The sequence below is a fragment of the Corvus moneduloides genome, chromosome 2, assembly GCF_009650955.1.
Source record: "Corvus moneduloides isolate bCorMon1 chromosome 2, bCorMon1.pri, whole genome shotgun sequence".
In the NCBI taxonomy this organism is placed as follows: Eukaryota; Metazoa; Chordata; class Aves; order Passeriformes; family Corvidae; genus Corvus; species Corvus moneduloides.
In genome coordinates this window covers 23086475-23099540 of record NC_045477.1, presented here as the reverse complement: position 1 = coordinate 23099540, position 13066 = coordinate 23086475, and the positions used below count along the sequence as shown (strand labels likewise).

Genomic DNA, 13066 nt, shown 5'->3' with positions numbered 1-13066 from the left:
ATGTAATGTCTTTTACAAAGTTTTAATACAGTGGTCTGACCTGTGTTTTCTTACTTTCTCTCTACCAGCATTCCACAGAAGTATAATGGTTCATGTATGTTGAGATTGATTTAGTCTAACAGTCTAGTCTAGTCTAACAGTTTAGTCTTCAGTCTAACTAATGACTTCCTTTTTGCTTCTAGTCTGGAGACAAAGACAGTTCTACAGGGAGTGGAAGTGAAGATGAGGAGTTCTATGATGCTGATGAAGAGACTCATATGATCAAGTAATGCAAAGAAGAAACACTGGCTTATTTTACGGTTCTTCTTGTCCAGTCAGTTCAGCTATATGACAAGTACTGGGGACCTTGCTTGTCAGGGAATGTAGTTGGACAAGTGCCTGTGTTTTTCCTTATTAGGAGAGGGATTTGAGTACTGTTCAGACTGATGATGTCACTGATGCGCTCCATACGAGGCAGCCATTCCAAATCTTGTGGTTCAGAATGACAGTGCATGGACTGCATTGGAAGCCAGGTGAGACAGCAAGAGTGGGATGATGTATTTCAGAAGCCCAGGAAGTAACCTAGGCTTAGACAGATTTGGACAGATCATCAGTGCACATGTTGGTATTTTATTTTCAACGTGGTGGATTTTGTTCCAGTACAAATTGATAAACTTGAAAACAACCACTGTATTTTTCCATAGGGTGAAAGTGGTCAGAGAGAGTGCTGTGTGCTACTCCACTGGGAACAAATTGCCGAAATTGTATGTTAAAATGGCTTTTGCATATTCAGTAGAGGAGAGGCAGCTATGAACATAAGGTTTCTTTGTGTGCACACCTGTGCAGAGTTACAGGTGCAGCTGGTTAGTCATGAGCTGGGCTTTAACTTAGTGATAATGGAAGGCTGGGAGGAAGGACTACACAAAAGATCAACCACAAAGCCTGCAAATGTAAGGAATGTTACTCACTTTTTTCTTTCTTTTCATACATGAAAGCTTTTTCTTGGTCTGTCTTGTGCATATGTTTGCCACGTGTTCCCCACATCTCAGCATTGCTGTTCATAGCTTTGCCTAGTTTTACCTTGTCTTCACTTTTGCCATAAATATTGAAGCTCAGCAACTTCTCTGTGGAGTGAAATAATTCCGTGACAGATATCATTTCCTGGGTGTGACAAAGGTGAGGTATTTATCGCATACCGTGTGTGTGGTGTGTTAGAATGTATAGCTCACTTTTTTGGACCTATCTGGGTCTTTATTTCTGGAAAAGACTTAACTCTGAAGTGGTGAGAGGAGCTGTGGGGTGCTGTTATATTTTGGGCATTGTTGTCAGGAAGCTGCTAGTGTTTATTTTTAAATAATCTTGTGTGTAGATAAGGTTCTTATTTAAAAGGAAAGCAAATCTCTTTGGACTTTTTTGGTTATTTGATGTTTTTTAACTAGTGCTTGCTCAAGCACTTGGTTACTTGGCCTTGTTAAGGAAAACAACTTCACTTCCCTGTTTCCACTGAACTTTCTGTATGTGCTTCATTCGAGGGATATGGAATCATGAAATATGAAACATGAACATGTGAAATTCCAACTACAAAAATGAGGCTTTACAAAGATTCAGTTTTCTTGAGGACATTGTCATCTTCACCCTCTAACCTGCGGCTTTCTGTTAAGATTGGTTTCCATAAAATGTTTGTTAGTCTTCCTACTTGGAGTCCCTAGCAAAGTGCCACACAATGGCAGCAAATATATTTTCAGGCTCACTAGCCATTTTTGCAAATCTTAGAATTAAAAAAGGGTGTGTAAAAAATCAAAAAGCTGTCTGCTGAATACTTCCTGGTTAAACTGGGAAGTTCCTTTACTCTGCAAGGAAGTACAAGTAAACAGCACCTAAAGTTTGCAGCTAGCTGCTTGAACTTTGTTCACTGGGAACTGTAAAGTTGAGCCAAGTGCAACTACCCTGGCTGGTGCAGAGGGCAGCCCAGAGTCTGCACATGCAGGGTTCCCACTGGGTCTGAACTTGATCCAGGTGTTGACTAAAGAAAGTTGGGAACTTCAGTCCCTATGGACAGTGTATCAATATTGTTGTGATTTTTGCCTGTATTATAAGCTTTACTAGAAGAATTCTCACCTATGCTCTTCACTTTTTTTTCCGCCCCAGAATGTTGAGTAGTTGTTGTAGGTGTGGCACTTTTTAACCCAACTGGGTGGTCTTCCTGCCTTATTTGGCCCTTTTGTATATAAGAAAATTTCACCAAATAAGGTACTCAGTAGTTGAAAAGGTTGAATCTATTCAAATATTTTTAAATCTTTTATTCACATTTTAATTTATGGACAGCTGGGAAAATGACTTTTTGTTGCTGATGGCAAACAGCAGCAAGCCTGGCAGTATTAACATGTTGCCAAGAGCCAACAGTTGTTTTTAGGTGTTTCTTGCCTCTGTTCCTCCTCGGGTGGTGGGTGGTATAAGTCAGGGACTGTCATTATCTACTCCTGGCAACCCTGTGTAATGCCACAAGACACCTCAATATAATTTTCATTAGCAGTAGGATCCTGTAATGGTTCAGGTGGAGAAGATCACTCTTTAGAGGACCTGAGCTAGATTTTGTTACAGTTTAAAATTAAATTTACCTCTCCACTCATGTACTTTTATATCATTGGTATACATATGTAAAATTGCAAAAAAATGAGTGAAGACAAAATTAGCAATTTTTTTGCATAGGAATTGCTGCTCTTTTTTTAACCTTGAATCTGTCCCATGTTTTCACCATTGGAATTTTAAAGTGAATATTTAAAAAGGAATATTACATCTTCCATTGTTACTTTCCTGTATCAGTTACATCAGAAAGCTTAGAGGAGAGAATCCCTGCAGGAGGAGCTCAGCAATGTAGCATCAGACTTTGCTCTCCAGCTTTGTGTTCTGAAGTTCACATCCATTAGGCGCATTAAGTTTCTTTTCTGAGGCCGTTCATTTTTAATATGAGCTGGCCTTCTGGTACAGAAACCTGCAGGATCACTTTTTTCCTTACCCATAATATGTAATGCTTTACAATATTGAGATAGTCATGCTCTGTGTAGCATTCACTGGTGAGAGGTGCAACACAGTGTTCTGTAGCCCGTGTGCATTTCCTGTGTCTAGGTGGAGCACCACTGCTGAGCAGCTGTTCCTCACTGAACAGTGCCTGTTGTTGTGGGTCTCACAACCATGGTACTTTAAAGCCCAAGTCAGAAGGTCGGAGAGAACTTGTGATTTTGAAGTCTGAGCAGGCTCAGACTTCAATTGAATTTCAGTGTCTGGGTAGTAAATTTGCCATGAGGAGCTCCTGGAAAGCAGAGGATGATACAGCACTGGATACATCAGTTTACTACATGTTGTAGTGCTAAGAGTCTGAGGCCCAAGGCCCTTCTATGCTTCAGTGCAATATGATAATCTTCTCCCATGTTTTTTGCTAGAGTAGCTGGCACTGTTGGCTATTTTTGTGTTGTGCAAGCACTAAGATACCTTTTCCCAAGATGGAATTTCTTCTCTGGATTCCTTTGGCTGTGATTTTTTTTTTTTTTTTTTTTTTCCAGGTAGCTCACTTAGTGGGATTATGTTAGAGAGGAGAGAGCCTTTCCCTTGGTGCTGATTAGTCAGGTCTTAATACTGTCTCAGCAGAATCCCAAACATACCTCACCTAGCTGAGGACCTCAAGTGATGAGTGAATACAGCTAAGAGTGAAGGAGAGTGACAGGTCATGTGAGGCAGCATGGAAGAGAATGAGCTGGAAGAAGTAAAAAACAGTGGAGGATTCAGCTGAAACACTTTAGGGCAAGGGTAAGTGAAAACACAAAATAGCAGCTGGTGGGTAGAAATAGCCCTCTTGCTCCTTGTCTTCACTTTAAGCTTCTGCTTTCAGAGCTAGTATTGGTTCCAGGAGGTCATACTGGGCATATCAGTTTCATAATTTCCTTTTTAATGTCAGCTGTGTCCAGCACTGCCTCTTTAGTGATGAAACGTTTCTTTGGATCAATATAAAATGTGGCCTGCCTGTTTTCTTTTGGACTCAGCTTCTTTATGAAATGGCATGGCACCAAAATAATTTTTTGGAGAGTGTTGTATAACTGGTCGTTATGGCTTAATTTGCCAGCTTTCCTTTAGGACAGGAATGTTGGAATTATTTGATGTGTTTGTCATGCAACCTCTTGTGAAATTATACTTCAGCCTTCTAAAAGGATTTTACTACCTGGCTGTTTTTGATAGGCTGAAGAGAATACAATACAAGTGATTAGACAAGTTTATTTTTTTAAACGTCCCCTGAAAACAAAGCTAGTGCTTTCTCTATAGGAATTGGGAAAGTGCTGCTCAGAGACCCCTGACATGCCAGAAACTTAGAAGCTCTGTGTTAAAGGAGGGCCAGAGATGACTCTCTGTTCAGGTCAGGATGCTGAGTGGAGAAGATGCTCGCACCCCTCCTGAGACACCTAATTAATGTGGAGCAGGTTGTAGCTTGTTTCCACCATAGTTACAGTCAAGGCTTTAAGGATGGGATCCACATGCTCATCAGCTCACAGTGTGCAATCCATGCCAGGGTTTCCAAACTGTGTGGACATACTGAGGTTAGTAGGGTATCATTTACAGAACCATGGGGAATGCAGTTGAGCCATGTATTTTCCAGTGTATTTCAGCTAAGCATATAAAAGCACTTTGCAACAGAATGTGTTTTTTGTACTGAGGTAAAGGGGAAAGTGAGGAATTTTTCCTGGAGTGTGTTAAAAGAAACATCTGAGCTAAAACTCTTGTTCCTGAGTCTTCTGCATAATCACGGTATGCAGATTTGTTAAGTAGTAGTTTGTTTTAACTGAAGCTGTGTATCCCTTTTCCCACCCTGTTAGAGTTTCCCTGGTCATGCTCTTTGACCCAGCTGAAGCTGTGACTGCAAACTGTGAGCCTTGCAGTAAAGATGTCAGAAAAGCCCAAGAGCGGTGCTGTCATTTGATGTTGGAAGTTAGTCTGGCCTGACACAGTGTCTGTGTCAGAAATGTCTATATTCAGCTGTTTACCAAACAGGAGACTTAGGGTATAGCTGTATTTTGAGTCTCATTCATTTTATCTTACTGAGAGATTTGTTAACATGGAAGAAAGACACCTACATAAGAAAACCTCTCTGGCAGATCTAAATGTAGAATTGGAGGGCAAAACAAATTTATACATAACTTTCCATGCTGTGTATTTTTAATGCCTTGTCTAGTCTGTTGTAGCCTTCAGATTTTCCAGGTGCTACTGTTATTTAAGGCTAGAGGAGCTGGGTAAAACTTTTACCCCAACAGTCTGAATTTACTGAACTTTCTTATCTTAATTTTAGTACTACTTTCTGTTTCTGTCATTCTGAAAAGTGCTCCTATATGTGCCTAATAGGGAACGGGGTTCTTTGTTCTAATTTGAAGTGCCTGTTTTATAAAAGCAGTCTTTAATTTCCTCAGTAAATTTTATATGGGACTATGTGTAAAGTAGCATCATAGAATTGGATTATTTAAGTGCCAAAGACAGTTTTTGCTGGAAAGCAATAGCCCAAAACTAGTTCTAGCTGCCTTCATTTAGAATTCTTCCATGCAGCCTGCCAGAACTGGTATTTACAAGCATCCCTGAAACTATAGGGACAGAGAGTTACCTTTGTTTGCTTGTCTTTCATTGCTCAGTTCACTTAAGTAGCTTTTGTTTCTGAGAAACCAAAGAAATTAAATGAAGGATTAAAGTGTTCATTTTGTAGGACGTTCAGAATTTATACCATGGAGCTATTACAGGGAAATCTGCCGAGCCTGTTTGATTCTGAGTTGCAAATGTCAAAGTTTACTTAAAGACTGATAAAACCTGGTTAAAAACTACACACTGGAATTTGTTTGTCCATTCATCAATCTTAAAAATTAACATTGCTAGTAAACAGCTTGCCTGCAGCTTCATGGAATCTAGCATATTTTTATAAAATGCACACTCTGAGGCATTTGTAAATAATAATGTATAAATTTTAAATCCCTATTACAACTAATATTGACTGCAAGTCAGCCTTGTCGTGCCTGCATATTTGTCAGTAAAAAAGCAGGTGGATAAAACTTTGTGCAGCAAGGGCTGATTACCCCCAGAAGAAAGATTATTTCTTTTAAACCATTCTCTACTGTGTGTACAGAATGAAGGGGGACCATGGGGTGTCAGGGTATTCTCATGTGTAGCAAGATTGTAGGTTGGAGTATGTTCAAGTACTTGCCCACCCTCATTTACTAAAGGTTTCTAGAGGAAATCTGTGTTTATCATGCTGTTACTGCTTCCCACCAACAGATCTGAGGTGCTCATATTATACCTACCTTGTCAGGAGCCAGGCAGAAAGTATGGCAGTAAGAAAACCTTTGCCATTATTGAAAGTTGTATTTACTTAAACATATCCTGGGAGAGAGATCTGGTACATCTGTTTTGAAACAAAATGTTTTTAAATTATGGAAACCTGATTGGGAGACAGGCATTTCTGATGTTAGTTTGTAGGAAAAATCAGTTTTGCAGATACTGATGAAAACTGTTATAGAACAAACAACTGCTAGGTGATTTGTGATGAGAGTTGTGCATGCTGTGATTTCAAGTATGCCTCTAAAATACTGGTTTCTAATATTTGATCCCTTTCACTCCTCAAAATCCAAACCAAGTTTTATTTTGTTCTTGTTAAAATTTGAGTAATGTGGGAAAGGGAAGTATATTTTTCGTATGGATACTTTTTTTGCACTACCTTTGCCTCCTGAGTCAAATAATAGTTTGATTTTTTTAAGCTACCTCTTTATGTTGAGCTTTTTTTGTCACTTTTGTATTTTATTGATTTTTGGGAAACTACAAAATATTTCCTTTTTTATTTGTGTGGGAATCCATGGCTTAAAGTCCTCAAGTCATCCTTCTCTTTAAAGTTTTTCTCAAAGGCCTTTTAAATTTAGTTAAAAGACTTATGACTTTCAAGGAGCATAATAATTACACGGTTAGAACTTGGCTTTTCTGTATATACTGTTTGCCTCTAAAAGGGCCAGAAAGCCCTTAATTTTTTACTAATGTCAGTTGAGGACATGACTTTCCAGGGGCAGTAAGTTTTGAATTGGGGGGCTTTAATCAATTTAATTTATTGCCAATTCGAGTTTTTAGTTTCTGCCTTGGTATTTGAATTAAAAATAATTAAAACACTTAAGAAAAACACTGCTGCTTTTCTCCAGACACTGGTCTTCCTTCTCTCTCCCCATGCCATCCTCAAATTCCTTGACTGCTTGTCATGCTCAATCCCTTCAGCAAGGCAACAGGCAGCACAGGAGACTGGGATCAGTCTGTTGTGCTTCTGTTTATTCGCTGCTCTTCATTTCTTGTTCCGCTGCTCTCTTGTGGGTTTCAGCACCAGGCACAGTCCCTTTAGAGTTGTAGCTCCTTTTGAGTCTGCTCTCGGCCTCTGCTCAGGCTATGATTTTCCTTTGGTGTTTCTCCTGCTCAGCTGTCTCTCAGTTTCTCTTGTGCTGGCGTGGGCTTATCCTTTTTTCCTCTTCGTGTTGCAGCACTGTAATCTCTTTTTCTTGGCATTTACAGCCCTGTCTTAAACATGCTTTTGTCAAAGTGCCAGCTGCTCCTCTGGCAGTGTTGGAGTGCAGTGGGTTAGTGCTCACTGGGCCCAAGAGGCAGTGGGCACTATGTGAAACACAGGAGGATCCATCTGAACGTAAGGAAGCACTTTTTTAATGTCAGGGAGATGGAGCACTGGCACAGGTTGGCTGGAGAGGTTGTGGAGTCTCCATTTGTGCAGATACTCAGGAGTCATCTGGACATGGTCCTAAGCAGTCTGCTTTAGTAGTTGGTTCTGCTTGAGCAGGGAGGTTGGACCCGGTGACCTCCAGAGGTCCCTTCCATCCTCAGCCATTTTGTGATTCCTATGCTGGCTGCTGCTGAGCTGTCTGGGACCAGCACAGGCAGTCCCTGGCATCTTCCCTTACAAGACACCCTGCAGCCCCCTCGCTGCCAAGGCCCTGACAGCTGTGCTCGTACACTGCTCTACAGGGTTTTCTTGCAAATCAAGTCCTTAGCTTGGGCTGACAGTTTGAGAGTGGTGGTTGGTACTGTATTGCCTTTCTGTGTTGCTGTTGTCTTAGGTCAAGTAACTGAAACTCCTAAGGATATAATCAGACATTTATAGCCAAGTTCTGTGTCTGTTTGCATTTACATCCTTGCTAATTTCAGAAGACAGAACTTGGACCTCCTCTTGACCAGAGGACCAGCCAAAGGAGTAACTCACTTTTTTACTGCTCCACCCTTCATCATAATGAAAACAAATCTTTGTATAGTCTCTATATCCTGTAGACTTTGCATTGTTTTTTTACTCCCATTTAATTTGATCTAAGAATCTAAAGTCCTTGCCACTTGAGAGCCGAGTAACAGGAAATTGGTGGCGGGGGCAGGGGGAGCAGATTCAGTTAAAAAATGAAGTTTGTATATAGTTGATGTGTGTATTGTTGAATATTTAATTTGGATTAATGGAATACTGAGTGTTATGAGCCTTCCCATGTTAAAATGAGGACTGATATATTTCAGAAGTACTTTCTCTTCTTTAACTGTATTGGTGTGCTATTGTTAACTCAGAGCTGTACTGCTGAAAACTCTGTTGGTAGAATACTTCATCTGAGAAGTCACAACTGAAGACAGCATAAGCTTTTCCACAGTAGACCTTTTATGGTGATATAATCATATGTTCTGTGAACAGCTGTTGGATCCATCTTTTTAAGATGTTCTTTGCCATAGGTGAGGGGCCATAACAAATGTTGAAATATTCAAAATAATTGCACTTATCTATTCTGTTTTCTTAATGTATTTCGTATGCATACTGCCTTACCTGTATGTATTGTACTTCACCGGAGGCACAAAAGTAAATACCAGGTTTTTAATTTACAATATGTTAATGAGTTTTTAAAATAATTCTGTAATACTAAATATTTTCCAGTGATCTCTGTCTATCAAGAGAGGGTGATGGTGGGTAAGCCCAGGTGAATTTAGTCAAAAGTTAATATTGGTGGTCTTTGCATTCTCTTTTAATTTCTGAATTACTTTGATAATTTTAAATACATCTTTTCTTTTAGGAATTTTGTAGAGGCTGACCTATGTTAGTAAGCCAACTTTTAGGTGATTTGTAACAGCTCTGATACTGCCTCTGACTCGTACAGTTCATCCAATGTCTTTGTAACTTATTTTGTGCCTTTTCTTCCCCTGACACAAAATGTCTCAATAAAAACAACTTATTTTGCAACACTCCAAACCTATCTTATTGTACTGATTTTTTTACTTGCCTGACCCTTTTGTTTTGTTGTCTGGAGGGGCATGAAGCTCTCAGAATAGAATAGATATTTATAATGGACTCTGCAGAAGAAAATTGACAAGGTGGAAAGCAGGTCATTTTGGAAAGGCAGTGCTACAAAGCGCCTGGGAAACTGGGACTGTCAGTACTAATCAATATATTCCACCATATCTATCACAAGTCATTTCTAACAAAAACTGGCACCAGTGGAATGTGAGAATCAATTTACTACTGGCTTCAGTTGTGCTGATTGATGTTGAGAGACTGGAAACACTTTGGGGGGTTTAGCATAGCAAAATGTCTGTGGTGGTGTTACTAACATGTACTGGGGGAGTTCCCACAAGCGCTAGTTGTCACTTAAACACCACTTCTTTAAAATGGGATGCAAATGTACAAGGCCATAGTCCCTGTCCTCAGTGCTCCTGCCAAAACATCTTGTCGGGGAATGGCGGAATTTGAACATTTGTCTTCATTACGTGGCAATCAGGTGATAAATAGATTGAGTGCGTTTCCTGTCCCCTGTCCAGTGGCAAAGAAAACATTGTCAGAATCTGGGAAAAGTCACTGTGGGAAATAGGGATCAGTGCTCTGTTTTAAACTGCCATTTGATTGTTTTCTCTGGCAGCCTTTGCTTTGTTTGAGAGCAGTTCATGGAGTCCCTGGTAGAAGAAACTGAATAATTCTCTGTTCCCGTGAATGCTGTTCTTCCCTCCTGACCCAAACTGCCCCTCTCCTACCAGACAACTGGTAGCATTATTCACCTCATTTTCCATTTGAAGCACATCTGCCCATTTCCCTCCCTTCAGAAAAAGGAGCAGAGAGATGGCTTGCTCCTTCATGCACTAGCCTGGCCAAACGACTTGTTCTGCATGTTCCCAGTGGTTTTAGTCCACTATTGTTTCTCCTCCGCCACTCCTGTTTTCAGTGCCCTTAATCTGCATTTAACTAGTTCTGGCCCTGAACATCTATCCCGTGGCCTGTCACTGCCTGGAGCAGATGCAGCACAAACGATTGACCCTCTCCCTTTGGCAGTTTGGTTTTGACTGCACAAAACAGCCAATAAACTGGAAAGGGCTGGGCAGCTGATTATGGGAATTAGCTTGAAGCTGTATAGTTTTATGGGTCTGAGATGGAGGAGGAAGTGTTCGCTTAAGAATGAAATTGCATTCTTCTTTCTTTCTCCTGCTGCCTCCTCTTGAGGATGACTGTCGGCAATTGAATGACGGGCACACACTGGCAGGGAATCTCAATCGTTTGCTCAAACGAGTGAGTTGGTTTCACACACTTTTCTAAGGCACCGTATTTCCTTATGTGGCGTGCCCTATCTCGTGTTGCCGCATCAGCAACACACTTCCTAAATATCTTTCTATGGGGTGGTCACTCGCTGTTCACCCGCCTGTCAGCCTCCGGCTCCTCTCTGTAGGGGTCTGCCGTGTGATACCTCCTCCCCCAGGGTCCGGTGGCGACAAGCCTCTCTGTGCCACCATGTGCTCTTTTGTTCTGCCATGTGCCTCTGTAGGCAGGTTTTACAGCTCACAACCCAATTCTATCTTATAATTCCCCATAGATGACAAATTTCAGAAGTTACAGAATAAAAGAATAGCATATATATTAGCCAGACACAGCTTGGACTGGAGGCTGTTAGCTCATTTTCCAGTGACTGAAGCTGGAGTGTGTAGCTATGCCGGTCATTATCTGATCTGCTTAGAAATTCTGTGAAAAGACTTGACTGAAGCCTCTGTAGAGATTCTTTCTCAGTCAAGGCTTGTTCTCACTAGTGTGCTGATTATCTTGCTCTGCTTTGTGGTACATACATCATGCAATTAATAAAAAGCAAATTTTTTCTCACTTCTGCTGGTGCTCTTATTGTATAGTAATTGTTCCCTCATGGCGATTGTTTCCCTCTGGGCCCATGCATTGCTGAGTCTCAGTGACTGTCCTCCCCTCCCTTCTTCCCCACACAGAGCATGCAGGTGTCTGGGCCTTCCCCTGCTTTTCTTGAGACACTTCTACAGGTACATTGGCAAAATATTCCTTTATCCTGATTGCTTTTTCAGCTTCTTTCCATCCTCTCCACCATGCCATGGTAGCCCCAGGACACAACACAGTGTCCAAGTTGGCATATCCTAAGGATCACCTAGGAAGTTTGGTGTCTCTGACCTTTGTGTATAGGGTGGCAAGCTATAGGTCAGACAGCTTTTATAGTAGATTGACCATACTGCTAACCAAGATCATACAAAGACACATCTGCTTTTAGAGTGATTCAGACAGAATGTGGTTGTCAGCTGTCTTTACTCTGTTGGGGGCTTTTTGTGGGTTTTTGTTTTGGGTGGGAGGGGATGGGAATGTTTGCTTTGTTGTTGGGGGTATTTTGTTGTTTTGTTTGTTGGGTTTGTTTGGTTTAGCTTTGTTTTTTTTAATCTCACTCTCCTCCCACACCAGTATTTCTTCCAGCACTCTGAAATAGCTCCTGGGGACCAGGCTTTCTTGGGTGTGGAGACCCTTCTCAGTTCGCTTGCTGACACTGACCTGTTTGTTCTGCAATAGTTGTATTTTGATCAAGAGAAAGCAATAGATCTTATGGGTGTGTAACTGTGATAGATGAGACCTAGTTTCAAGCTCTGGCTCCAGTAAATTCTTGCACATTTTTATTAGTCAGTGTCTGGATGAAGCACATAAACAGGGATGCCAGTCTGAGTCTTCTCTATCCCAAGTGAGTTTGTATTGGAGTGACTATTCTCACTTAGCACTGGTAGTTTACTCAATTTGCTTCAAACTGCCATAGACTCAAGCAGTAAGTTCTGAATCGGGTCAATTTGGACATAACAGCAAAGTGTAAAAATAATACGAGCTAACATTGTGCTCTGGAGAGCAGTCATGAAAAAAAAATACCAGCTCCTGGAAATGCAGTCATCCAGTCTCATTCAGCCATTCATGTTGACAGAACATCGTTGCAAGCATGCTTCTTGGTCTGGCTCTTTTAAATCTTGGGCTTGGTCTGTCTGTCCCAAAGTTACTGTGCCTCTAGATTTAAAATCCTTTTCTTGACACCTGAAAATAACCAGCAAACCTATGCTGAGATCAAAAATGAGGCAGCTTTTTCTCACTTGAAAAGACTTCCACTGCTAAAAGTTTTCCCGGTTGCACTGTGCTCTGCCAAACACATTTTTTCCAGATGCTGTTTTTCTAACCATGTGTTTAAATCGGTGGTATTGAGTATTTCCTTTCTGGCATGCTGGCTGTTTACCTAGGCATATAAATAAAAGTGCTGGAAGGCTCCTGTTTTTGTGGATGTTGGCTGCAGGTAGGTTTTCAAGATGGTTGGACATCCTGATTGAAACAGTAGAACAGTAGTTGTAGTTTAGTGATGGATAAAACATGGAGAGGAAAAATATCCTTAGAAATGCCTGGAAATGGGCTAGTAGAATATTTTATGTTTAAATTATGATGCACTGAACTTAGACTATTTCAGTCAACTTTCAGAGGACAGTACATGGATTCAGAACTCAAAATGCCAATTTCCCTGCCCGACATCTCAGTAGACTCTCCTGGAAGCCTCAGAGCTGATGCAGCCAGGGCTCCCAGCTTCCTGCCTCTCCTGCCATCCTCTGAGCTATCCATTTTAAACTTGGAAATTTCCAGACCCTGAACACATCACCAGACTGGGTCTCAGTGATCTTGGCAATACTAGAAGCACTGCTGTATGATTTATGTTTGCTGCCCAATGGCTTGATGTTTAACAGCAGCTACAAAATGGACTGGATT

General features: G+C 41.0%; 2 protein-coding genes across 7 annotated transcripts in view; both read left to right on the top strand.

Moving 5' to 3' along the window:
• Positions 1-13066, top strand: part of SLC22A15 (solute carrier family 22 member 15) — a 45394-nt gene that overhangs the window by 30963 nt on the left and 1365 nt on the right. For 2 of the 4 annotated variants that reach the window (XM_032098483.1, XM_032098480.1), the window contains one exon: positions 183-265. In XM_032098483.1, the coding sequence (XP_031954374.1) occupies positions 183-265 (83 nt within the window). Of the gene's footprint in view, positions 1-182; positions 9267-13066 lie in introns of those variants that run through there. The other 2 variants (XM_032098481.1, XM_032098482.1) reach the window with 2 other exon arrangements.
• The window catches only part of MAB21L3 (mab-21 like 3), a 41964-nt gene continuing 29322 nt past the window's right edge, over positions 425-13066 (top strand). For 2 of the 3 annotated variants that reach the window (XM_032098486.1, XM_032098484.1), the window contains exon 1: positions 425-512. The gene's annotated coding sequence lies outside the window, so the exon portion shown is untranslated. The remainder of the gene's footprint in view (positions 513-13066) is intronic. The other variant, XM_032098485.1, reaches the window with a different exon arrangement.